This window comes from Euprymna scolopes, chromosome 7 (assembly GCF_053919585.1).
Source record: "Euprymna scolopes isolate OS-2025 chromosome 7, ASM5391958v1, whole genome shotgun sequence".
NCBI lineage: Eukaryota > Metazoa > Mollusca > Cephalopoda > Sepiida > Sepiolidae > Euprymna > Euprymna scolopes.
The window spans coordinates 62722560-62745489 of record NC_136488.1 but is presented as its reverse complement, the minus strand read 5'-3'; the positions used below and the strand labels follow the sequence as shown (position 1 = coordinate 62745489).

The window sequence follows — 22930 nt, the reverse complement described above, 5'->3', positions numbered from 1 at the left end:
TGAAGAGTTTTGCGAGAACTGGTGCAAACTCAACAAAGCACTTTTTTAAAAGTATAGATGAGATTAGATCAGCCCCACATGTTTCGATTTTTTATGATATCACAGACTTGGGAAGAGATGATTTTCAGATCATCGAGTGTGGTTTCTGTCTGCAAAGGAAAACCTCATTTTAGGAATAACCCCACTTCCCTTTTGAGATCCCAGATATGTTTTATAATATCATGTTTCATGTTTTGTTAAATTTTTTGCATACATGTCGGTTAGCATCGATTCACTTCCACCTGTCAGCGATAGTGTCAAAGCAATGACTGAACTCTTGCAGCAGGGAGGTTTTAGTGAGCCCCAAATCTATTTTTGTGTAAATACCATGTTGTGATTAGGCTAACCAACTAGCAGTCTTGCAGCTTGCTTAAGAAATGAGGAGCGATGCTCAATGTCAGCATATGGCTCAGCAGTCAGGGACTTGTCTAATCTTCGAGATCTCTTCTCAACTCTACTGTGATCTATCAACTGTCCAAAATCGCTTGTGCATAAGCTTATACAATGAAGTGATGATATGGGGACTGGACTCCCAGGCCCATTCCAGCCAATTGATAATCGTTGCGTCATATCCCGTTCTCTTCTGATTGGTCCAGTGCCAACCGTACATAATCACTTATCGAGGTAATTTTCCATCAAGGTGTTCTCACGCTGAGAAGTCCTTGGGAGATGACCTCAGGGTCAGGTACTGCTCCTGGTCATAGCCCAAACAACTTTTCAATACCGTTCCCTCAAAATACATTTTCTTAGCAAAACAATAGTAGTATTTTATATATTATTATCAATCTCAAATCTGCTAGCTGAAGCTATTTTTCCTTGTTTGTTTGACCAAACAAATGAAGTCAGCAAGGCAACTGAGAATTGCCCAGGATTGTTCACATAATAAAAGCTCTAACTTAGCTCTATTATAACCGTTATTAATGTAAAATGGTGAATGCTCTGATGAACTGCAATCACTTGTGCCCCCACGACGTAAACACCCTCGAGAGACCCGACAAGCTGCAAAATCCCACCCCCACACTGTAGAGATCCCTAGATGTAAAAGATCTTTCTACTCCAGTAGTTTCTTCCCCAGAACTGCTAGACTTTGGAATTCCATTCCAGGTCACTGCTTCCCCAACTGTACTGACTTGCATAAGTTCAAGTGCAACGTGAACCAACATCTCGCTGCCCAAATCCCTACATAGTACCCCAGTAGATGTTTCCCCTTATAGTAGCCCCCTACACCAAAGTGGCAATGTGCCTTGTTTGGGGTGAAAATGTAATTAAAAAAAAAAAAAAAAAAAATTCGACCATCATAGGTGGCCTGTTACACACCTGTAAAGAGGGATGTGCGCAGAATAATAGATTTTAATGGTATGGCTGTTGAACAAATGTAAACATGATAATGTTGATGATCCAATCATACTTTGAATTTTATTGCAGTTTCTTCAATTAATTTCATTTTTATTTTCTATTTCAGGTTAGTTTAGATTCCAGAGTGCGAGAGGTGATAAACCAAAACATGTTGGATCCGTCTCCACACACGTTTGATGAAGCACAACTTCAAATTTATACTTTAATGCATCAAGATCCCTACCCACGCTTCCTCAATTCTCAGTTGTACAAAAAACTCATCGAGGAGGCCTCATCGTGAGAATACTTAATCTCGCTGTCCTAGTATTGTTTTTTTTTCTTCTTGGTTTCGTTTATCTGCTGCAAGGGAACCTGTGACATTATTATTACTACTATTCATCCACAACCAAACCAACCAACTTACACCGATACAGCGGCAGTGGTTACCAAAGAAACAGTGATGTTGTTGTCTTCATTGTCTCCTTTATTTGAGATACTTCCGAGGGAACACAGGGGCCATAAACAAAACCAAAAGAAAAAGAAAAAAAAAAAATCAAACAAAACAAACAAAAAAAAGACAACCATTGTAGAGTATTACTGGTGATAGAGAGATACCCAGCTGACCAACAGCAGTTGGCAATTGTTTCTATATTTTTCATTTTTTTTTTCCATTGTTGTTGTTGTTATTGTGGACAAAACAAAAAAAACATGACAAAAATAATAAGTTAAAATGAAAAAGAAAGATGGCTACCAAGAAAAACAAACTGACTTTTCCAATGATTTTTTTTTTTTTTTTTTTACTTAAACCACCACATTTTTTCATTATACATTCTTTCATATACTGTATATTTACCTCAACGATTTTATCTCTTTTTTTTTTTTTTTTTTTGTTTCTTACATTTTTTGTTTTTTTTGTTTTTGTCTTTTAGGGAAATGCATGAAAAGTTTTAGAAAGAGAGAAAGAAAAATATACATTATTACTGTTTTTGTGAATATACATATATATATATATGCACTGCAATATGAGATAACAATATGTATATATTTTTTATATCTGTATTTCGATAGTGCTCAATATGAGTTGAGCTTAGTAGTAGTATGACGATCAATGGTAAGTTAACTACACAGAAGTGTCTGTGTTTCATTCCATCGATGGGATTCATCAGGGTAACTGCCAATTTTTTCATACTGCTACTAACCTCTACTCGTCCATTGGGCACTGGTGAAGTAAATACTGAAACAAAAACTAGGAATAAATTGATAAAGTGGATGCACCAATCAAATCAAGTGGTAAAATATGGTTCGGTCAATCGGCTTTTTCAATTTATTATTTCAACATATTTATATATAAGATATACATGTTTTTATAAAAAAATATTTTAAAACCTTAGGAATATCAAATTTACACATTTATTCCCCCAACCCATCCTATTATTTATAAATACATACATACAGACATATATATCAAAAAACATACCTATATACAAACACACTACCACCCTACCCCCAAAAAATTATTCTAAAAATATAGAAATGTTTATATATATATATATATATATATATATATATATATATATATATAAACACACATACAAATATTTTTAAAAGAATGTTTAGAAATGCTGAAATATACAAATTTATATGTATGTTATATATATATATTTAACATATATATATGCATGCATGTAAAATGGCATAAGATATCTTGAAAATTTGAGATATTAAAATATATACGTTTATTTATCTCAGTTTGTTTGTGGCATAGAATTTTACAAGTGCTGTGAATAATATTGGCCGAGGCATATTGAAGTGATTTTTGTTCTCTCTCCCTCTTTGAAGACCCTTTAAAAAAAAAAAATCAACAAATAGTTATTTGAATGAAAAAAGGAAAAAGAAAGACTGAAGAAAAAGATATTAAACCCTCCTTTCTGTCTCTCATCTATATGTAAGTCCTGAATAAACAATATAATTATTATGTACATGCAAAAACCAGTATTATTCCCTCAATGAAAATGAATGTTTTAAAGATCTGAGATATGTTAAAATATATGCTTTCCATTCATCCCGTGTGTATATATATATATATATATATATATATATATATATATATATATATTACTACTACAGAATGTTATAAGCACTGAATATTAGTGGGGCCATATTAAAGTCAAGTTGGTTTTTGTTTGTTTTGTTTTTTTCTTTTTTCCTCTCCTTTAGGTTCTTTATAAATATGTGTATTACAAATAAAACAGAACTGAATGAAGACAGCAGATCTTGCCTTGCACACACACACACAAACACACATATATATATATATTTATAGGGCTCTACATTGCGGGTGAAACAGTCGCATTTGTGAGTAATTTTTCAAAATGGCGACTAGAAATAATGAAACGCTTATCTTTTGGCGATTGTATTTCTTTCACTGACAATCTTCCAAAGTTCACTACTGAATGAAAAATATCTTTTCAACGAACAAAGTTAAATTATTTAAACAATAAAAGTTTAATAGAACAATATACTCTTTTTTTTTAATGGAGACTGTTTAAAAAAAATATTTGAAGAAATTAGAATGTTTATACCTTCAAGTATCAACATAAAATTTGTTGTATATTTAGAATTACTTAAAAAAACACAGAAAAATCTTTATGATCTACATACTATATATATAAGGATTTTATTTCCTTCTTTCCTTCTAGATGGAGTTTTATAACAATCAATAAAAACAAATGGGTAATCGTGAAGAAAGAGAGAGCCTGTTTCCTCGGTTTGACTATAGGTGGCGTTACTGTCTGTCCACCCCATTACGGAAGCACAAAATGTATATAATGCCACCCTTGAAATAAAAATAAATGTTTTGGTTATATTTTAATTTTAAACGTTTTTTTTTTTTGTTTTGTTTTTTTTGCAAACATATTTAAGTTTTATTTTTTTTTTTCAAACATGTTTACGTTTTTTTTTGTTTTTGCAAACATAAGTTTTATTTTTTTCAAACATTTACTTTTTCTTTTTGTTTTTTTTGCAAGCATAAACTAAATGTTTTTGCTATATTTTTCTTTTAAACATATTTATGGGTACAACCGTTTTTCCGCGAGTATTTTTTACGCTCTTATGATTAAAAAAAAAAAAATCAACGTTTTTTTTTTAAATCTTTTTTTTTATGGACCCCTCCCTTTTTTTCTTACTTTTCTGCACTTATTTTACCTTTTCCGCGAGTAGTTTATATATATATATATATATATATATATATATATATATTTGAAAAAGGATATTGTAAAACCTGAATCTTACTTGAAACTACAATTTAAAAATAGCGCGGTCGGTACAATAAGTGCATAAGCAAACTTTTCAAAAAGAAAAATATTTCAAAAATATTTAGTTTATGCTTGCAAAAAAAAAAAAAAAAAACTTAAATGTTTGAAAAAAAAAAAAAAAAAACAAGCCACGTAAATGTTTGGAAAAATAAAACTTAAATATGTTTGCAAAAAAAAAAAAAAAACGTAAATATGTTTGAGGAAAAAACCCCAAACTTAAATATGTTTGCAAAAAAGAAAAAAAAAAAAACATGTTTAAAATTAAAATATAACAAAAACATTTATTTTTATTTCACGGGTGGCACATTTTGTGCTTCCGTAGCTGGGTGGACAGAAAATAACGCCACCTATAGTCAAACGGAGGAAACAGGCTCTGTCTTTCTTCACGATTACCAACAAATGTATGTTAACTTTAGCAAAACTTGTTGGACATGATCTCAAATAGTAGCCCCTTACGTTTCAAGTGGCAATATATCTTGTTTGGGAGTGAAAAGAGTAAAATATAAATTTAACCCAATAGTACTCAATGCTAAAATTATTAGAACAACTAAATTAAATGATTTAGATTGAAAATGCTAATATTTCAACTTGCTTTCCCACTCAGAGTACATTTTTCTATGTCAGAGTTTAGATAAAATAATTGAAGATAAATAGATCACCGTCTCATCATAAAATAAACAGGTTATATAACTTTTGCTATGAATTTCTTTGAAATTAGTTACAAATATTTTTTCTAATGAAAATCTAGTAATTAATTTATGTCCTACTGGTCATATTTTCCATGCATTTTTGAAGAAAAGTCTTTTATAGGAAAGTGCTACATCAGAATCTGATTTTATTTATTAGTTCTGGAATCAATTGGATTTGAAACAATTGTAAATGTTTGTTTTTTATGATGGATTTCTTTTAAAATTAGCTAAAACATCTATTTTTTAAATATATATCTATCTAATGTGAAACAGGTTTTATTCAATTCATATGATGTTTACATATGCCATACGAATTGAGTAAAGGCTATTTCTTAAAAAATGCTTTTCCAGTCATTGTATATAAACATTCAGACACGTTGCTTTGTTCTTTTGAAAACTTATCAATGTGGTTTAACATTTCAACCTTTAGGCTTTCAGTCAACATTGATTGTGAAAGTTTAATATCTTAGCTGTCTTGGACAGCATGCTAGCTGATATAACGTAAAAAGATTTTTACCTTATTTAATTACACTAATTGTTTTCAGTAGAGGCTTCAATTCCATTCATGCATATATATATATATATATATATATATTATTGAAAATTAAAATTCTCAAAAAAACAAATTAAAACCCTGTAAAAAGGTCTACAAAATTTTTAATTATCTAACAAGAAGTACAGATAAACTTGGAAGATCTTATTCTGCAGAGTTTTGAAAAATGCAATTCTTCTCATTAGAGGAAAGAAGTTTGCAAGATATACAATAAATTTTGTAGATTAATGCATTATGTGAGAGACACAGTCATCCAAAGAAGTTTTGTCATCTACAACTCACACTCAATGTGTCTAAACACACTTATATCTATGCAGAGATTCGCAACTCGAATGGCCAATCATCTCATAATGTGATTAGTAGCTGTCAAGCATCATATCTGTTGCACTAACAAGAAACTATAGCACGATATATACTTTCTTTGTTTACATGTTATTTTTATGATGCTACTAAAAAGGTGGATTAAACCAAATTGTATTTCGTTTTCTGTTATTTTTATTACGTTATCTAATGTTTTTCAAAGCATTTTTATATTCGTTGTTTTTGTATTGAAAATATTCACATAACTAAAATTAAGAAAAGAAATCACATTTATAAATGTCATGTCATGTATGCAAGGCTTTTGATGTCATGCCAGATACATTTGTTATAAAAAAAATCCTGTTAAATATTTCAGAATTTATGTTTTTAGTCAGTCTCAACATTAAGAATTTTATTAATACTCTTCTGACGATGCGATGTCCTGTGAAACTGCAGTAAAGTGTTAAGACAATCCTCATTTATTATTGTGATAAAGATATCTTAAAGCATAGTGAGCCTCTTGTGTTTGCTAGGTCTGCTGTCTTGATTTGATTTTTATAAGTTTATTATATATATATATATATATATATATATATATATATATATATATGTGATCATTCTAATTTCAGAACATCCTTTACCATCTAAGCTATGGAGGCAAGCAACCAGAAGTTTTTTTCTGTTGTTAATTCATGTTTGTTTTTCAGGGTTCTGGTTGTAACATTAATATATATATATATATATATATATATATATATATATATATATATATACACACACACACACACATACATGCATATAAAAACTGTGACTTCCTATCAAATACAATGTATCTACTTTCAAAACATTTCATTAAATAAAATATGTCAGATATTTATAAACCATAAATTATTTTTACATTTCAGATACAAGACTAATGAGTTAACACTATTTCAGCGAATTTATTTCGTTAGGATGATGTTTCTGAAGCATGCAAACGTACTCAGTGATTGATTTGGTGACAAAAATATATAAAAGCAAAAGTGATATTTTTACTTTTGATGAATGTTTGAAGAACCACACTAACAGAGTTTCCAACATTTTTATTGTTTCCAAAAAGTTCATTTTTCAAATATTTCAACCCTGTTAAAAAGTAATAGGTGAGAATCAACACTATTGCGGTTTACTTGAGCATTTGCATTTTTAAAAGATGAAGTTTGGTTATAAAATGAAGCATCAAAATATTATCTAGATATCTTTTTTTTTTTTAATTTCCCTTTTTTTTTCCATTATCTACCCCCCCCCGCTCTTTTAAGTGCTCTAACATTTTTATCTCATTTTTTTCCATTATCTATCCCCCAGCGCTCTTTTAAGTGCTCTAACATTTTTTTCTTTTTTTACCATTATCTATTTCCCCCCCCCCCGCGCTCATTTAAGTGCACTAACATTTTTATCTCATTTTTTTTTTCCATTATCTATCCCCCCCCCGCGCTCTTTTGTGCACTAACATTTTTATCTCATTTTTTTTTCCATTATCTACCCCCCCCCGCGCTCTTTTAAGTGCACTAACATTTTTATCTCATTTTTTGTTATATGCTATCATGTGTGTGAATGTTCTTTTATCGTTTTAGAAGATTCTAAATTATGATATTCTATATAAAGATTTGACCAGAAAGGAATGGAATTTTTCATATTTATTCATCCAAATGAAGAAGAAAGAGAAGGAAAAATAAGAACAAGTTTCATTTCCTTCTTCCCCCCCCCCCTCCGTATCTACTAAATCAAAACTCCATTAGTCATTATTAGGGCTATGAGAAAGGAATATTCTTTTCATTATACTGACTCTCAAGTATGTATCAGTCAATATCTTATATAATTTTAGATGGAGTGATGTGGGTCTCAATTGATTGACTGTATTGGATATATACTAGAGAGTCAAAATAATGAAAAGAATATTCTCTTGTCATAGCCTTAGTCATTATGTTGCCTTAATTTTACACCAATATGTAATCTAAAATACCTACACATGCATTTAAAATTTTTTTTTGTTTTTGATATTCTTATTTTAAGAAAATTAGAATCACAAGCAATGCTGAAAAGCGACAGTTGGCATATATAACAGTCTTGATGCAACAGAAAGATAAGATTAATTTTAGAAGAAACATTTTACCGCTGAACAAACAATGTGAAAAAGGTAAAAATCTCTTAAAAGGCTTATGTATGTGTGCATAACATAATTTCGAGTTTTGATCACATGAAGGCATGTACTAACATAGAAAAAGGTTTTAAAAATCATGGTGAACCTAAATTATTACAGCTTTATTTTAAAATATCGTTCTAGTTTTTCCTATAAACAAATAATTGTTTCTAATCCAACACGTGTGTGTATGTATATAACAAAGAAATCTTTCAAAATCAGATCAGCCAAATTAAGACAATAGTTCTTGAACAAAGGTCTTGAAATCCGGAAGTGAGTACAGTATTTAACAGGTGAAAATCAGTGCTTGAAAGAGTGGCTTTAGGGTGAATATATCAAAGATAAAGCATATGATATCTGACACTAAAAGGATAATATGATGCACGAGGCAAATACCCATGCTGTGTCTGTAAGTTTGGAATTGGCTCGAACACTATCACATGCAGAAAGTGCAGTAAGTGATGTTGCAAAAGGCGATTTGGTACAACGTGCAACAGATGCAACTAATTTCATTTCCATGGAAACGGAAATTGTTGCAGGTGTCAAAAGGGTCAATAAATTCAATTTGATCTCAATGGGTGAACTTTCGACTCTAAGATGATATATATTAACTGTGAGTGGAGAGTCTTCAGGCAGCTGTTGACAATTTTACAAATGCAGGGATCCCATCATGTGCAAGAATGCAGAGTACAACAGATATTCAATCTTATATGGCTGTGAAATGTCAAAACAATATGATCCTGCATTGGATGAAGAAAATTGCCGATTTCACTATACAGGCCTCCATGGGAAATATATTGCACAATCACGTCTCAACGGCATGTCACCTGGCTTCAGTCATTCAAAATGTTTCAAAGTGTGTGTCACATTAATTTCAAAAACCCAAAGTGATGTGCTATGCTGCTTAAGAAATCAAAAGGATCTTATGATGACTTTTTGGGCAGCACAAAAAGTTGGAAGTCATTCATGAAATGTTTAACCTCAGCATGAGACAGACAAAAAAATAAAATTATTTACATATTTTTTCTTCCTATATAATAAAGTAAAGCTTGGTTATCAAAATGTTCTCTCCTGTGAGCCATTTTCTTTTAACATTGGTCCGTAAATGACAAAATTTAATTTGATTTCTCCTTTCAGAGAATACTTTATCTGGGTGGGAATATTTTTTTGATGGCTGCCATCTTTGTTATCACCATAATTTTAGCTAATAATATTAAATACTATTACTACTAATAATGCATACATTATTGCATTTATGATTATTAATGAATAGTTAAATAACGTGATACAATTAAATATAGAAACAGACATGTAAAAAAACTAGGAAATCTATGATAACCTTAATAAGTTAGAGCAACATCATCAAAAAGACGAAGGGAAGAGCTTAAAAAACAGATTTTTTTATTTACATTATTTTTAAAATGGAATTACTTTATATTATCATAAAGTTTTCCATGTGGCAAGTGAAATAATTACGTTCATAAAAAATTGACTAAAGTTTTATATATTTATTCCCATGCATACGAACATCACAATATGAAGCTGATTGTTCAATTTAAGTTTTAAGTAATATACATATTTTAAAGAAATTTAATTATCACCGCTTATTGAAAAATATAAAACTCTATTTTAACTACAAACAAAAAATCGCTTCTAATTGACTATTTATGTGTGTGTGTGTACGTATGTATAATATATATATATATATATATATATATATATATATATATATATATATATATATATATCATTTTAGTCATTCAATTAATTTAAAAATTTATGAAGTGAAATTTATTTGCTCTATCTTGTATATCGAGCAATTTTTATTTAGGTGGGATAATACTTATAGAATATTACTGCCAGTAATATCTTGTAAAACTTATAATCACAGGTTTCCATACCAGTTAATTGTTAGATAATTTTATTCTGAAGTGTGTGTGTGTGTGTGTGTGTATATATATATAGTGGTTTTAATTTTGAAATTAAATTTTATATGGATTTTAAAAATTTTGTTAATTGCATATGTTTAAACTTCATTTCATGTTAGTTTCATTTTTTTAACTTTCAAAATACAATAATAAATAAAAAATATATATAATCCAATATCTAATTATCAAAATTATGTTATGAAATAAACAGACACATTAAATATAAACATTTTATTAATAGAGAGATAGCTTCAATAAAATTTCAAGATTAACTTAATTTAAATCTATGCCTATTTTATTATAAAAATTTACTGAACTTAATTTTTTTTTTTTTTAATTGTTAAATTTATTTCACTGAAATTTGGAAAATATAAATAATAGAAAGTTGATAATACAATTATATATTTTTTTTTTTAATTTTTTTATATGATTAAAATGAAAACAAATGATAAATACTAATAAAAATCAGTTTTTCTCATGGGGTCCACAATGTTATGCAGATTTCCTAACCATCTCATTATCAGCCTTGCTCCAAGTTGCTTCTCTGAGGCAATTTCATAACGATGCTATTGTTGGCTCTCAGCACATGTCCAAAATTTGCTACGAATTCACTTATTGAGCAATGATTTTATTGCATAAATAGATACGAGTACCAAAGTAAATTAGAAAAGTCAAAAATATATAAATACTATAGAATATTATTTCTTATTAGTTAAAAATAAAGTCTTCTAAAATAATGAGTAAATAAAAATGCACATATTAAGGTAGGTGTACATTTTGATATAGATATGCATGTCAGCATTGGCAGAACTCTGATACGAATATAAATTTTGCTCATTAGGAGTGAGCCAGCTCCAAAGTGCTTTAGGTGATCTACAAGGTGCAGCTTTGTGTCAAACACACTTCAGATGTCATCATTCGCTGTGGCAAACATGTGCTTGACCTGCAGGTTCAGGAAGACATCTTGCAGCAGATTGCCGGTACACCATTTCGTGGTGTACTGTCTTGTTGCCTACCCACCAGGTGAGTTTATTCAGGGGTGGGTTTCCTCCAGTGAATTAAACACGCCCCAAGATACCAATCTGGAAATTTCTATGATTTGCCTCATGCATATACATGTGCTTGCATATTAAATTATGTGTGTGTGTGTGTGTGTATATATATATATATATATATATATATATATATATATATATATCATACAGGCATAAAAATAATATGAAATAAGTGAGTAATAATATATGTATTTGAGCTTTTAACAGTCATTAGTAGAACTAGGACAACAGTATATTCTTTTCATTGTTTTAACTCTTGAGTCTATATTCGATACAAACATAATCAACCGAGAACCACATCACTCTACATAAAAACATAAGATATCAATGGATATATACCTGAGAATCAAAATAAGGAAAAGAATATGCTGTTGTCATGAGTATACTTGTACAGAAAAAAAAATGTGTGGGTGTGTATTAATGCAAGTAAGAACTCCCAATTTATATAGGCCATTCCCCAAAACAGACCCCCACTGCTAACAATACATAAGCATTCACCTTTTCCATATTCTTGGTGCCAGCAGTAATACGCTAACACTATTAGGTAACCTCCAAAGTAGTGGCATGCAGAGGTCTGGTTATTTCAGAGTCAACCCCTTGATTGTATGCCTCTTGGACTTGCATATAGGTTCTAGTACTGAGAATATTAGACGGAAGGGAGATAGTTTGAATATGATTGGATACTCAGAGGCTGTTTCCCCTCTTCTACATGTCACTGCTCTAAGGGGTTTAACTTTTAGGGATACTACCTAAATCCACATATCATAGACTTAGAACTTGTATAATACAACTTGTGTGTGTGTATAAGTATAAGAATAGTTCACTTTTGATTAATTGAACGTGTCCCATACTGTTTGTGGCATTCAGATCAATCTACCTACTTTATGTTAAATCTTCGATTATTATTAAAACTTTTGTCATTTGTAAAACTGCTTTAAAATTGATCAGTTTCTCAAGATTTTTAAAAAAAAAAAAGAAAAGAACAAATTTACATACCAATATATAATTATTTGAATCCCTCACTCTCTTAACCTGCCCCATAGCTAAGTGGTTAGAGTTACCGACTATCAATTAGATGGTCATAAGTTCAATCCGTCTGGGACGGGTGCTAGCCTAGCTATATTGACGAGCTGTGATACAGCAAAACAGTCTGTGAATGACTGATTGGTGTGTGTCTGTGTGTATATCTCAAAGTAGATTTAGGTAACAAACCTTCCTTAAACATGTAAAGAAGTTAATATTTGTGTGTATGTGTGTGTTTAAAACGTGTAAATAATGCTATTTTTTTTTCCTTGTTAATTTTCTCAAAATATTTGAAATTATTTTGTGGTTTAGCTCTGCCCTCGAATCCTTTTTCTTTGTTTTTCTTTTGCCCGATTTTGTTCTGAATAAAATAATTCAAAGAAAACACACAAAAAAATTGAGTGGTGCCAAAAAAAGGTTAAGAATTCTTAGTTCTGTATGGAATCTTTTGCATTCTACACTGCTTGTATCCACAATATTTCTACAAGTTTCAAAAACGGAATTATCTGACAATAAACAAAAAACAAATTAAAAAATAAAACAAAAAAAAAAAACAAATCAATTACATAAAAAAATTTCAAATCCCAATTGCAATTGTTAACCTTCAAAGAGTTCCTTCCCAGAAAACCCAAATGTGCTTTTTCTTTTTTTTTTAACATTTTGTATGCTTTTTTTTTTTTTAAGAACAATGCATTTTTACCTATCACCTTAAATTGAATACATACATTGACTGTTCCTTGTGTTTAGTTATTTTATTCTTATATATATATATATATGCTGCAAACTTGTGTTTGAGCATTGATATTGCTTGACTATTTGCCATTGTAATAATACAGTAAGATCTTGAAGTTTTCAAGAAATACCTGCACATGAAGTGTTTTTAAGTGAGTAAAACACTCTGTGCAGAACCAATCCCATTCTCTGCGCAACTACCACCAAAAGAAGAGCAAGTCTACATCATTAGAAACAACAGTTGCCACAGGCGTTTTCCTTCTAAATGCATCTCTCCTGGCGGTTTTAATGCGTTTCTAGACACCAATCTGACAATTTTTATGTCTCAGCCCATACACGCACACACACGTTTAACACGCACAAAAAAAGTTCTTCATACATGAAGATAGTTACGGATTGGATTCTGTCATACCGATAGACTGACAATTATTCATTTATATATACTGGCAAATATATGTACTTCACATATCTTTGCTAGTGTACCACAGAACAGATACTACACTATAAAAAAAAGAGGTAAGATTTGGGATTATTGTCTCATGACAACAAAACAGATTCTACACTATTCCCCTCCCTGAATTGAGCATTGAAAGATAGTACATTAGTCGCAAATATGGTGTAGTTTCACTTCAGACAGATATCAAATCACCATTATAGGTATCATTTATTTGTTTGGGATACTTTGAATGAATTCAATTATTTATATGGAAAAGCATTTAACTTTAATGCTAGTTTGGAATATTTTTTTTTTTTCATCATGCTTCCAGATGGGGGAGCGGCATATATATTAAAAAAAAAAAAAAAAATCATCTAGAGACACGTTTCGCCTTTGACGACTCATCAACCTGGCTGAACCTAGCCTCCATATTATATAATCTCTTACACTAAAGAGAACGTAAGTTCAAAACATGTTTGTAGGTATACTTGTTAATATTTATTTTAAAATATTATCACTCATATATATATATATATATATATTGTTTTTAGCTTAAACTTAAACATCTCATTTCCAACATCAGATTTATTATATAACAGCCATATATTTGTGTGTGAATGCTTATCTTTCCAGTTAAAACTCAAAATCCACTAAAGATACATCTATAAATCATACATATACCGATTCAGTATCATCTCAAACTGGTTATGAGTAAAATATTCATTTTCTAAATGCTCATAAAAGATACTGAAATATATTAGAGTGATTGAATCAACAGTAAAAGAGTGTAAAGGAAATCCATAGGTGGCTGAGAGAGAGAGTTGGGGAACTTGTTCAAAGCATAACTCAATCCCAGATCTAAAGTATATTTTACCATGTTATTGTTGGCATCTGTCTGTCTCAAGAGAAAATGGAGTTCTATACCTCAGATTAATCTGTTGCTGAATTGCAGCATCTACTGTGACCGTGCAAGCCTATTCTGGATCGACAGGCTGTTTTAGTTGCAACATATGTACTTACCCTCATGTCTTGCTTGTTTCACTATTGACTTCCCATACACGCATCCATTGTCCAGAGACTGAAAGAATGACAATCCAATAATGTGTATTCATTATATCTTCAAATATTTATAAATTAATTTATCTTGTATGCAGATATATTTTCTAGATGAATTCAAGCAATAGATTAGTTTTAACCCACAGAAAAATAGAATAATTACAATTAAATTATGCTTGATAATTAAAGTTTTATTCTGATAACTCCATTGAATTGTTTTGAATTATTTTGGAATAATTGCAATTAAATTATGCTTGATAATTTAAGTCTTATTCTGATAACTCCATTGAATTGTTTATAATATACATATCAATGCATTCGTGCCAGACGCTCTATTTTCCAAACAAAAAAAAATGTTTTAATTTTTATTGTCTCAAAAAATTTACGTTTCAAATCAGGTCCAATTGCTATTGGAAAAAAAACAAACTAGAAAAATGCCAAAGCATTACTTCAGTTGTTCTTTTCTCAAGAAATTTAAATATGGACATGTCTCTTCCTTGGAATCAGTTAAGATAAAAGAACTTGTAATCTCCCTGCAACAGGTCTGTGAATTGTATTGTCCATGAGTCAAAAGAGACAGAAAATCAAGCAGCTAGTATCAAATTGTGGATAAAATTCATTGTGTTTGCAGTCCAGAGTCGGCAATAATTCAAAATGGACTCAGATTGTTGAAATCCGTCTATATTCTTTATAGTGAAGTAAGGTAAGATGGATTCTCAATTTTTATCAAAGTTGCATTCCTACATCCATTCTGAATAGCCATTTCATTTTGTTGAACATTTGTCCATGGTGTTAATTCTTTCTAAAAAATAATTTATCTAGTCAAATTGATCATTGTATATTGAAAAAATGGGAGGTAACCATTTGCTGATTGCAGATTTACTAACCATTGTTTGAGAGAGAAAAAATATTTGTATTCATCCATTAGACTTCTTTTTCTTTGGAAAAATAAATAAAATTTAGAGAGAAAACGTTTGAAAATAATAAAAAAAAAAAAAAAAAAATGAAGTGCAAGTTAATACATTACTGGACAATGTTGGATAGATACAGTTAGTGTGTGTGTGTGTGTGTGTATATATATATATATATATATATATATATATATATATATATATATATATATATATGCTTAATACCTTTTTCTGTTTTTCTTTAATTGATCCCAAACAAGTTACATTGCCACTAAGATGTAAAGGGCTACTATGAATTAGAAGACACCTACACCTGGAGAGTTATGCAGCAAGATGTTTGTTCACATTCCATTTAAATTTCTGCTTGTTGACATAGTCGGGGAAACAATGGACAGGAAGAATTCTAAAGACTAATAGTATGAAGAAAGAAACAATTAGAGTAGAAAACTTCCAGCTTCTGGAAATTTCTACAGTGCAGGAGTAGGATTTTGCTGCCTGTTGGGGTTTTCGGGCATATTTAGATCAAGAGGACATATTTAGATCAAGAGGACATCAGTGCAGCAAGTTCTTCAGAGGATATTCGATTAAAGTACTTGAAAAACAAATGCAGAGATGCAACATTGTGGCGATGAGTCAGGCTCTGAAACTTGGCAGTGCTGAAGAGCTCTTTAGAGCCGTTTTATGTGTAATTGAGACAACATCCATGCACAGAGTAAAGATGACAACACACCTGATATATATATTAAGGTTTTAGTTGCCAGAGTTCTATCACGATCAGCCCATACTTTTTTTAAAATTATTTTCACTCCAAACAAGGCACAGTGCCGCTTTGATGTAGAGGACTACTATCTGGGGCATAATTTGCAGGAATACTATGTAGGGAGTTGAACAGCAAGATGTCTGTTATATTACACCTGGACTTCTGTATGTCAGTACAGTCCAGGGAAGCAAAAACCCAGAAAGGAATTCAAAGTCTAGCAGTCCTAGGGAAGAAACTGTTAGAGTAGAAGGCTTTCTTACATCTGGAGATTTCTATTACGAATGGGATTTTGCTGCTTGTCTGGTTTGTCAGAGGTATTTATGTTGAGGGGGTACAAGGGCTTCTAGTTCGTCAGAGCACCTACCATTAAAATATTTGTTAAACAGGCAGAGGGATGCAACATTTTGTCAATGGGGCAGCAATTGAAGTTTAGCTGACAGTGCGGAACCTATTAGGCTGGCGACTCTCTTTGGAACTCTGTCTAAGACTGAAAGACTAGTAGCAAATGCGCCAGGCCAAATGTGGCAACAATACTCTATTCAATCTACCAAATGCCTCTAATGTATCAAGAGATTGATCATTGAGTAAAGTACTCCCCCCCCCCCCGAAAAAAACAAAAAAATCCTTAATGACTGAGGTGCTTCTCATGCACAATGACATCAGGTTCCACATAGATATTAGCAGATGCAGACATGCACAGTTTTTTTAATGCTCACCACCAATCCAAAACAGATACAAGTATTGATGAAAAGATCCTCAACTGATTGTATATTCTCTGGAAAGCGTGTTTCTAAATTATATTCATCAACATATGACTGCGGTAATCGTGTGGAGAGATATAGCAATAAGTGCACACTCATGTGTCCGCTGTAGAGAAGCACTGGTGCATAAACATGGAATCCTCGTACAAGAATAATACATGTATGCAAATTTAAGCATTGTTGAGAGTCTGATGCGGCAGCATAAAAGGACTAATTTTTTGTTCAACACAAGTTATTTTTTGGACGTTGCCTCATTCACGTGTAATTTTCTTGTTGGTTTCATAGGAAAATAAAGAAAAGAACTCCTCCTGCTGAGGTGAAAAAGCGACCGTTTTATTGTGTGGACAAGAATGAACAAAATAATCAGACTCAAGAGTGTGTCTTGTTTCTAATTTGAAAGAATTTATGTAACTGAAATAGGATTGTATTCCCTAAATATATCAAATAATCTTTAAATAACAGAGCTCCTTAACAAGGGGTTTGGCTTGAAATCTCAGGTTAAATATTTTTCCAGTTGTCCAGAGTCTAATATAGAGACACCTATATAACAATTTTGGAAAATATACCAGAGCTCAGCTGTCAGATAAAGTGAGATCAATGTTGGTGTATCACTGTTTCACATGCAACATTTCATACAATGATGAAGTTGCTTCAACTCGGTAAAAACAGGTGCAAAGCCAAATTTTCTAAGCACTTTTCAGAGAGTTCTGCATTAAATGTTTTTTGCTTACATTCACAAACACCTGACAGAGGCATACACTATTGAATACATTATTCTAGAAGCTGCTTAACAGAAAATATGTCTACAGTCCCTATTCCACATCTAAAATCAGACTGGGACTCAGAAAGGATATCCAAGTAGATAGGCTGCTTCTCCAGTCAGGTAAGCAAGAGTCATACAAATTCATTTCCAATTGCTGCTACTTTTTTCCTTTATATAATATAATTAGGAAGTCGTCTATCCAGTCCTGGGCAACTTGGTCATACCGATAATGCCAAGCCATATCTGGGCAGGAGCTGCTAGAAACAGCTTATCCTGCCTTGACAGAGTTCAAAATAGACTTTGTAGCTTAATGGGGGTTGCCCCTTTTCTCTTCCCTGCAACCTCTTTCCCACAGAAGAGATATTGCAAGTCCGTCTCTGCTTTATCGTTATTTCCACGGCAAGTGCTCGTCTGAGCTCCAATCTATGGTCTCCCCTTGCCAAACTTTCATGAAAAACACCCGTCTAGCCAAAGCCTCTATCAATAATTTCCCACACTCGTTATCTGTGCCTAAACCTAAATGCAGATTCCATGAACAAAGCTTCTTTCTTAGAACTGCATGCCTGTGGAACTCTCTTCCGTTTGCCTGCTTTCCAGCTGACTACAATCTGATTATCTTCAAGTCCAACGTAAACAAGTATGAACTGTCCCCCTAAGCAATCCAATTTACAAAATTTCCACTACCTATGTTTACTACGCTATAATCACATTAACTAATGTATACCCATTAACCTTTATCCTCGAGTGGCCTCCGGGCTTTGATAAGTGGTGATCTCGGTTTAAAAAAAAAAAAAAATAGAAAAAAGAAAATAGACTGCACAATGGACATTGATATCATAGTATTTCAACACCAGAGCAGCTTTATTCAATTGATCTGTTTTATGCATCCAACATGAGAAACTTTTGTGTCATGTTCAGGATCAATGATACTGCAACAGATTATATCCTTTAGTGTAACATCCATGTTGGATGGAATTTGAAAGAGATCACAAAAATGTTCATGTGGTTGATGCATGATTTCATCCGAGGTCTTCAACAAGGTTGTTCCATCTTTTTCAATTGACGTAATTGAGAACCTTGAACCATATACCTGATGGAGCAGAACAGAAAACTGTTTAACATTCATATGATCATGATCAGTCTATGTCCCTGAAGAGGTCATATCATCATTTGTTTTTTTTATTTATTTAGCACACAACACTGAACCTTGCTCTTCACAGATGAGAAGTTTCAAATGTAGTCCTCGTTGCTTCCTGTTAATTTGAAGATTGATTGCACTGAAGTTATCAATAGACCAGTTTCGATACATGAGACGCCTCAATCGAGGAATCTCAACACCTATTTCGTACATTGTGATTGGGTTGGTTGGTTGGTTGTTTTTATTTTACGGCATATCAACCCTTTTCAGGTTTTTTAATGCCGAATCCAAAGATTTTGAAGAAAGATTTTTTAATAGAATATATTTGTTGTTTTCAAGTCGGTTTCTATTTAACCCATAGTTGGGATCCTAACAGGTACTACCACTCTGGGTCAGAGTGGACCTGGGAGCAATGGCAATTAAAGGGTGGCTGCACACTCCCCAAAGCCCGCAAGCTGGGGCCTCACCACTGGATATAGTTTAAGGTCATATCCAGGACCTTGTCATTGGTAGAGAGTGAGAGATGCACGTTGGAAACATCAATACACTTAGGTACTTTAACTATTGAAACGACTTTTTGAGCTTACCTCTGACCATTAAGTGCTCAGTGTCACAGTTGGCATCATGCATTACTGACTTTGTAAAAGTTTCTTAGATCACATCTACATACCACATACTCAAATAAGTGGTCACACCTAAACTGGATGGAATCAGGTTGCTTCGTTTCTCCAGTGAGAAAAGGTGTTGGTGATAACTAGATTCAGTTCACTACAAAGCTGAAGGAGCAACAGACCATTTATTTTGACTTTACAATACCATATAAAGTTATGAGAGACTAGGTGATACACATACATACCAAAAGAATTTTTTTTTTTTCAAATCATATTTGGCACATCACATGATTTCAGTAAAAATATATATTTTTTACAAGGTGGTCACCACTTATCAAGGACCGGAAGCCACTCGGGGATAAGGGTTATTGTGTGTACAGTACGTTAATGTTGAGATTTGATAAAGTGTCTACTTAAGGGGGCGGTTCATCAGGAATTTGTTTATGTTGGACTTGAAGACAACCAAGTTGTGAGAAACAGGCGGACGGAACAGCGTTCCACAAGCGTGCACTTCTAAGAAAGAAGCTTTGTTCCTGGAATCTACGTTTTGATTTTGGCACAGATAAAGAGTGGGAAAATTTTGAGTGGTTTCAGCTAGACGGGTGTTTTTCGTGAAAGATCAGCCAGGGGGGACCAGGGATTGGAGCTCAGACGAACACTTGCCATGGAAGTAACGATAAAACAAAGACAGGCTCTCAACAACTCTCCTGTGGGAGAGAGGTTGCAGGGAAGAGAAAAGGGCATCCCCCACTAAGCCATGAAGCCTATTTTGTACTCTGTCAAGATAGGATAGAATGTTTTTAGCAGCTCCAACCCAGATGTGGCAACAGTACTCCATCCTTGGAAGTACTTGGCTTTTATATAAGTGGAGAATTGAATCAGCAGTGAAATATCTTCTGGAGCGGTAGAAGGATCCTACCATTTTTCCAGCGAGCTTGGCAATAGACTTGATGTACGTGTTCCATTTCATGCCAGGGGTAAACGTCAAGCCCAGAAGCTTATCAAAGCATGAAACTTCCTCTAGTTGAGAGCCATCCATTTCAATTGATGCCAGATGGGGATCAGAGTGTTGATGTAAAGATAGGAGCTTGGTTTTAGATACATTAAAAGTAACCATCCACCTCTTCCCCCACTGTACCACGCGCTCAAGATCAGAGGAGAGAGAATCAGAGAGAACTTTGTTATTTACAGCCTTTGATGTGTTGCCATAGATGGCCGTGTCATCAGCATAGATGTCAACGAATGATTTAAGTATGTGTTTAGGGAGATCATTGATTTAGATCAGGAAGACAGTTGGGCCCAGGATGGACCCCTGAGGGACTCCAGCATTAATACTGTAGGCCTCTGATTTCTGCTCATGAACCACTACTCTTATGAGCCTATCAGAGAGAAATGATTTAATTATTGAGAAAACATTTCCAGTTATACCATAGCTGAAAATCTTGTGAAGTAGATCCTTATGCCATACTTTATCGAAGGCTTTTGATATGTCAAGAGCAATTGCCATAGAGGGGAAGCCCTTGTCAAGAGATTCACTAATCCTATGAGATATAACCATTAGCAAATCTGCGGTAGATCAAGCAGAATGGAAACCATATTGTATGTCACTAAGGTTATTTCTGCTGAGGTGGTTGACTACTTCTCTATTTAATATGGATTCCAACAACTTACTCATGACACACAGGAGACTTATTGGTCTGTACTGATAGGGAGGTGACTTATCACCTGAGTTCATAAAAACATGATGAAGTTTTCCAGGGTGTTGGAAAGAACTTCTCCTTAAGGCAGCGCTTAAATAGTTTCGTAAGTATGGGAGCAAGTTCTGGTTGAAGCTTTTTCAGCACTATAATTGGAATACCGTCAGGGCCAGTTGCTTTACTGGAATCAAGGTGCTTGATTAGCTTAGCGACCTCATGCACAGATATTTGTATGTTCCATAGCATGTTGTCTGTTATAGGAGGAAATACAGCGAGTTGATGGCCTTCGTCGTGTAGGATAGCATTAGCTGCAAAGTTCTTGGCAAATAGTTTGGCCTTGTCCGATGCTGACGAGATGACCTCAGGTCCATTGATGATGGTTGGGATAGAACGCACGCTTCTGTTCAGGATCCTGTTTGCTATTTGCTAAAACTGTTGGGAACCAAGCCACTGCTCAGCAACTTTGGATTTAACAGACTGGGCATATAGCTCTCTTGCATTTTTTATTACTCTTTTACAGTGGTTGCTGGCAGTCCTGAAAGCAGCTCTAGTCACAGTGCATCTATTACGTTGGTAGCTATGGAAAAAGTGATTTCTGTGCGCGATGGAAGCAGCACAGTCTGGGGAGAACCATGGCTGGCTGTTAGGTTTTTGTTGGAATTTTTTTTATGGTATGATTCGGTCTATGCCTACAGTTAACCATTCGGTCAAGTCTGATACTATAGAGGACACATCCTTTTTAAACATGGAATGCAGAGGTAGATCAGATATAAATGTACGGAAGCTATCCCAGTCAGCCATAGAGTATCGATATACCATACGGTGGAGAGGTACGTCTGAAGACTTATTACATTTCGTTTTTACCTTAACTGATACAACAGAGTGGTCGGAAGATCCCAGAGGAGACAGAACGGAACATAACTCAGGGAAGAAAAAGGTTTAGAAGGCTAGCGTACTGACCGGTAGTATCGAGCACATGGGTGGGTTCATGAACAATCTGAATGAGGTCACAGGCAATGGCAAAATCATGACAGAACCTTCCCTTATCTGTCTTGTTCGAGTGGGTCAGCCATTCTACATTGTGGACATTGAAGTCACCACAAATGTGGATGTTAGCCAAAGGATGTGCAGACAGGATGTGTGTCTATTTTCTCAGATATGCTCTTAAAGACAGTAACTCCGCTGTTGTGGGGGTGATAGAGGGCAAATATAAATGCAGTGGTGTAAGCAAGTGCAACCAAGAAGCACATATAAGGTAAATTAGGGTCTTCACTGGAGATATCCCTACCACATGGGAAGCCATCTTTAATGTAGGCACACATTCCATCCTCATGGCGATCTTGGGGGTCAGATTTAGATGTTAAGTTAGAGTATCCTTTAATTATGAATTCGTCTAGGGAAGTGGTTGGCCCTATTCCAGTTTCACTTAGAAAGAATATGTCCCGTTTCGTCTCCTGTAATTGGATTTCAACCTCTGGAAGGTTGGAACGTAGACCCCTGATGTTGGAGAAGGAGACATGGTAGTAGGGGTCTACGTTGGAGGATGAGGTTCTAGGTTTATTTGTGATATTTTTCTGGAGATTTGTCATGTTGAGGATTTAGGATTTGTGAAACAGGTCGATAGACTTGGTTAGAGCAGAACAGAGAGGGAAA

At 33.2% G+C, this 22930-nt stretch overlaps 2 protein-coding genes across 10 annotated transcripts in view; one reads left to right on the top strand and one right to left on the bottom strand.

Moving 5' to 3' along the window:
• Nucleotides 1-13147, top strand: part of LOC145279766 (regulator of G-protein signaling 17-like) — a 644014-nt gene extending 630867 nt beyond the window's left edge. For all 9 annotated transcript variants that reach the window (XM_080131076.1, XM_080131077.1, XM_080131082.1 and 6 more), the window contains one exon: nt 1502-13147. In XM_080131076.1, coding sequence (XP_079987202.1) covers nt 1502-1675 — 174 coding nt within the window. In that variant the 3' untranslated portion in view covers nt 1676-13147. The remainder of the gene's footprint in view (nt 1-1501) is intronic.
• Nucleotides 1-22930, bottom strand: part of LOC145279767 (uncharacterized) — a 139805-nt gene that overhangs the window by 30676 nt on the left and 86199 nt on the right. Inside the window, exon 2 of the mRNA XM_080131084.1 lies at nt 14601-14658. Within this exon, the coding sequence (XP_079987210.1) occupies nt 14601-14658 (58 nt within the window). The remainder of the gene's footprint in view (nt 1-14600; nt 14659-22930) is intronic.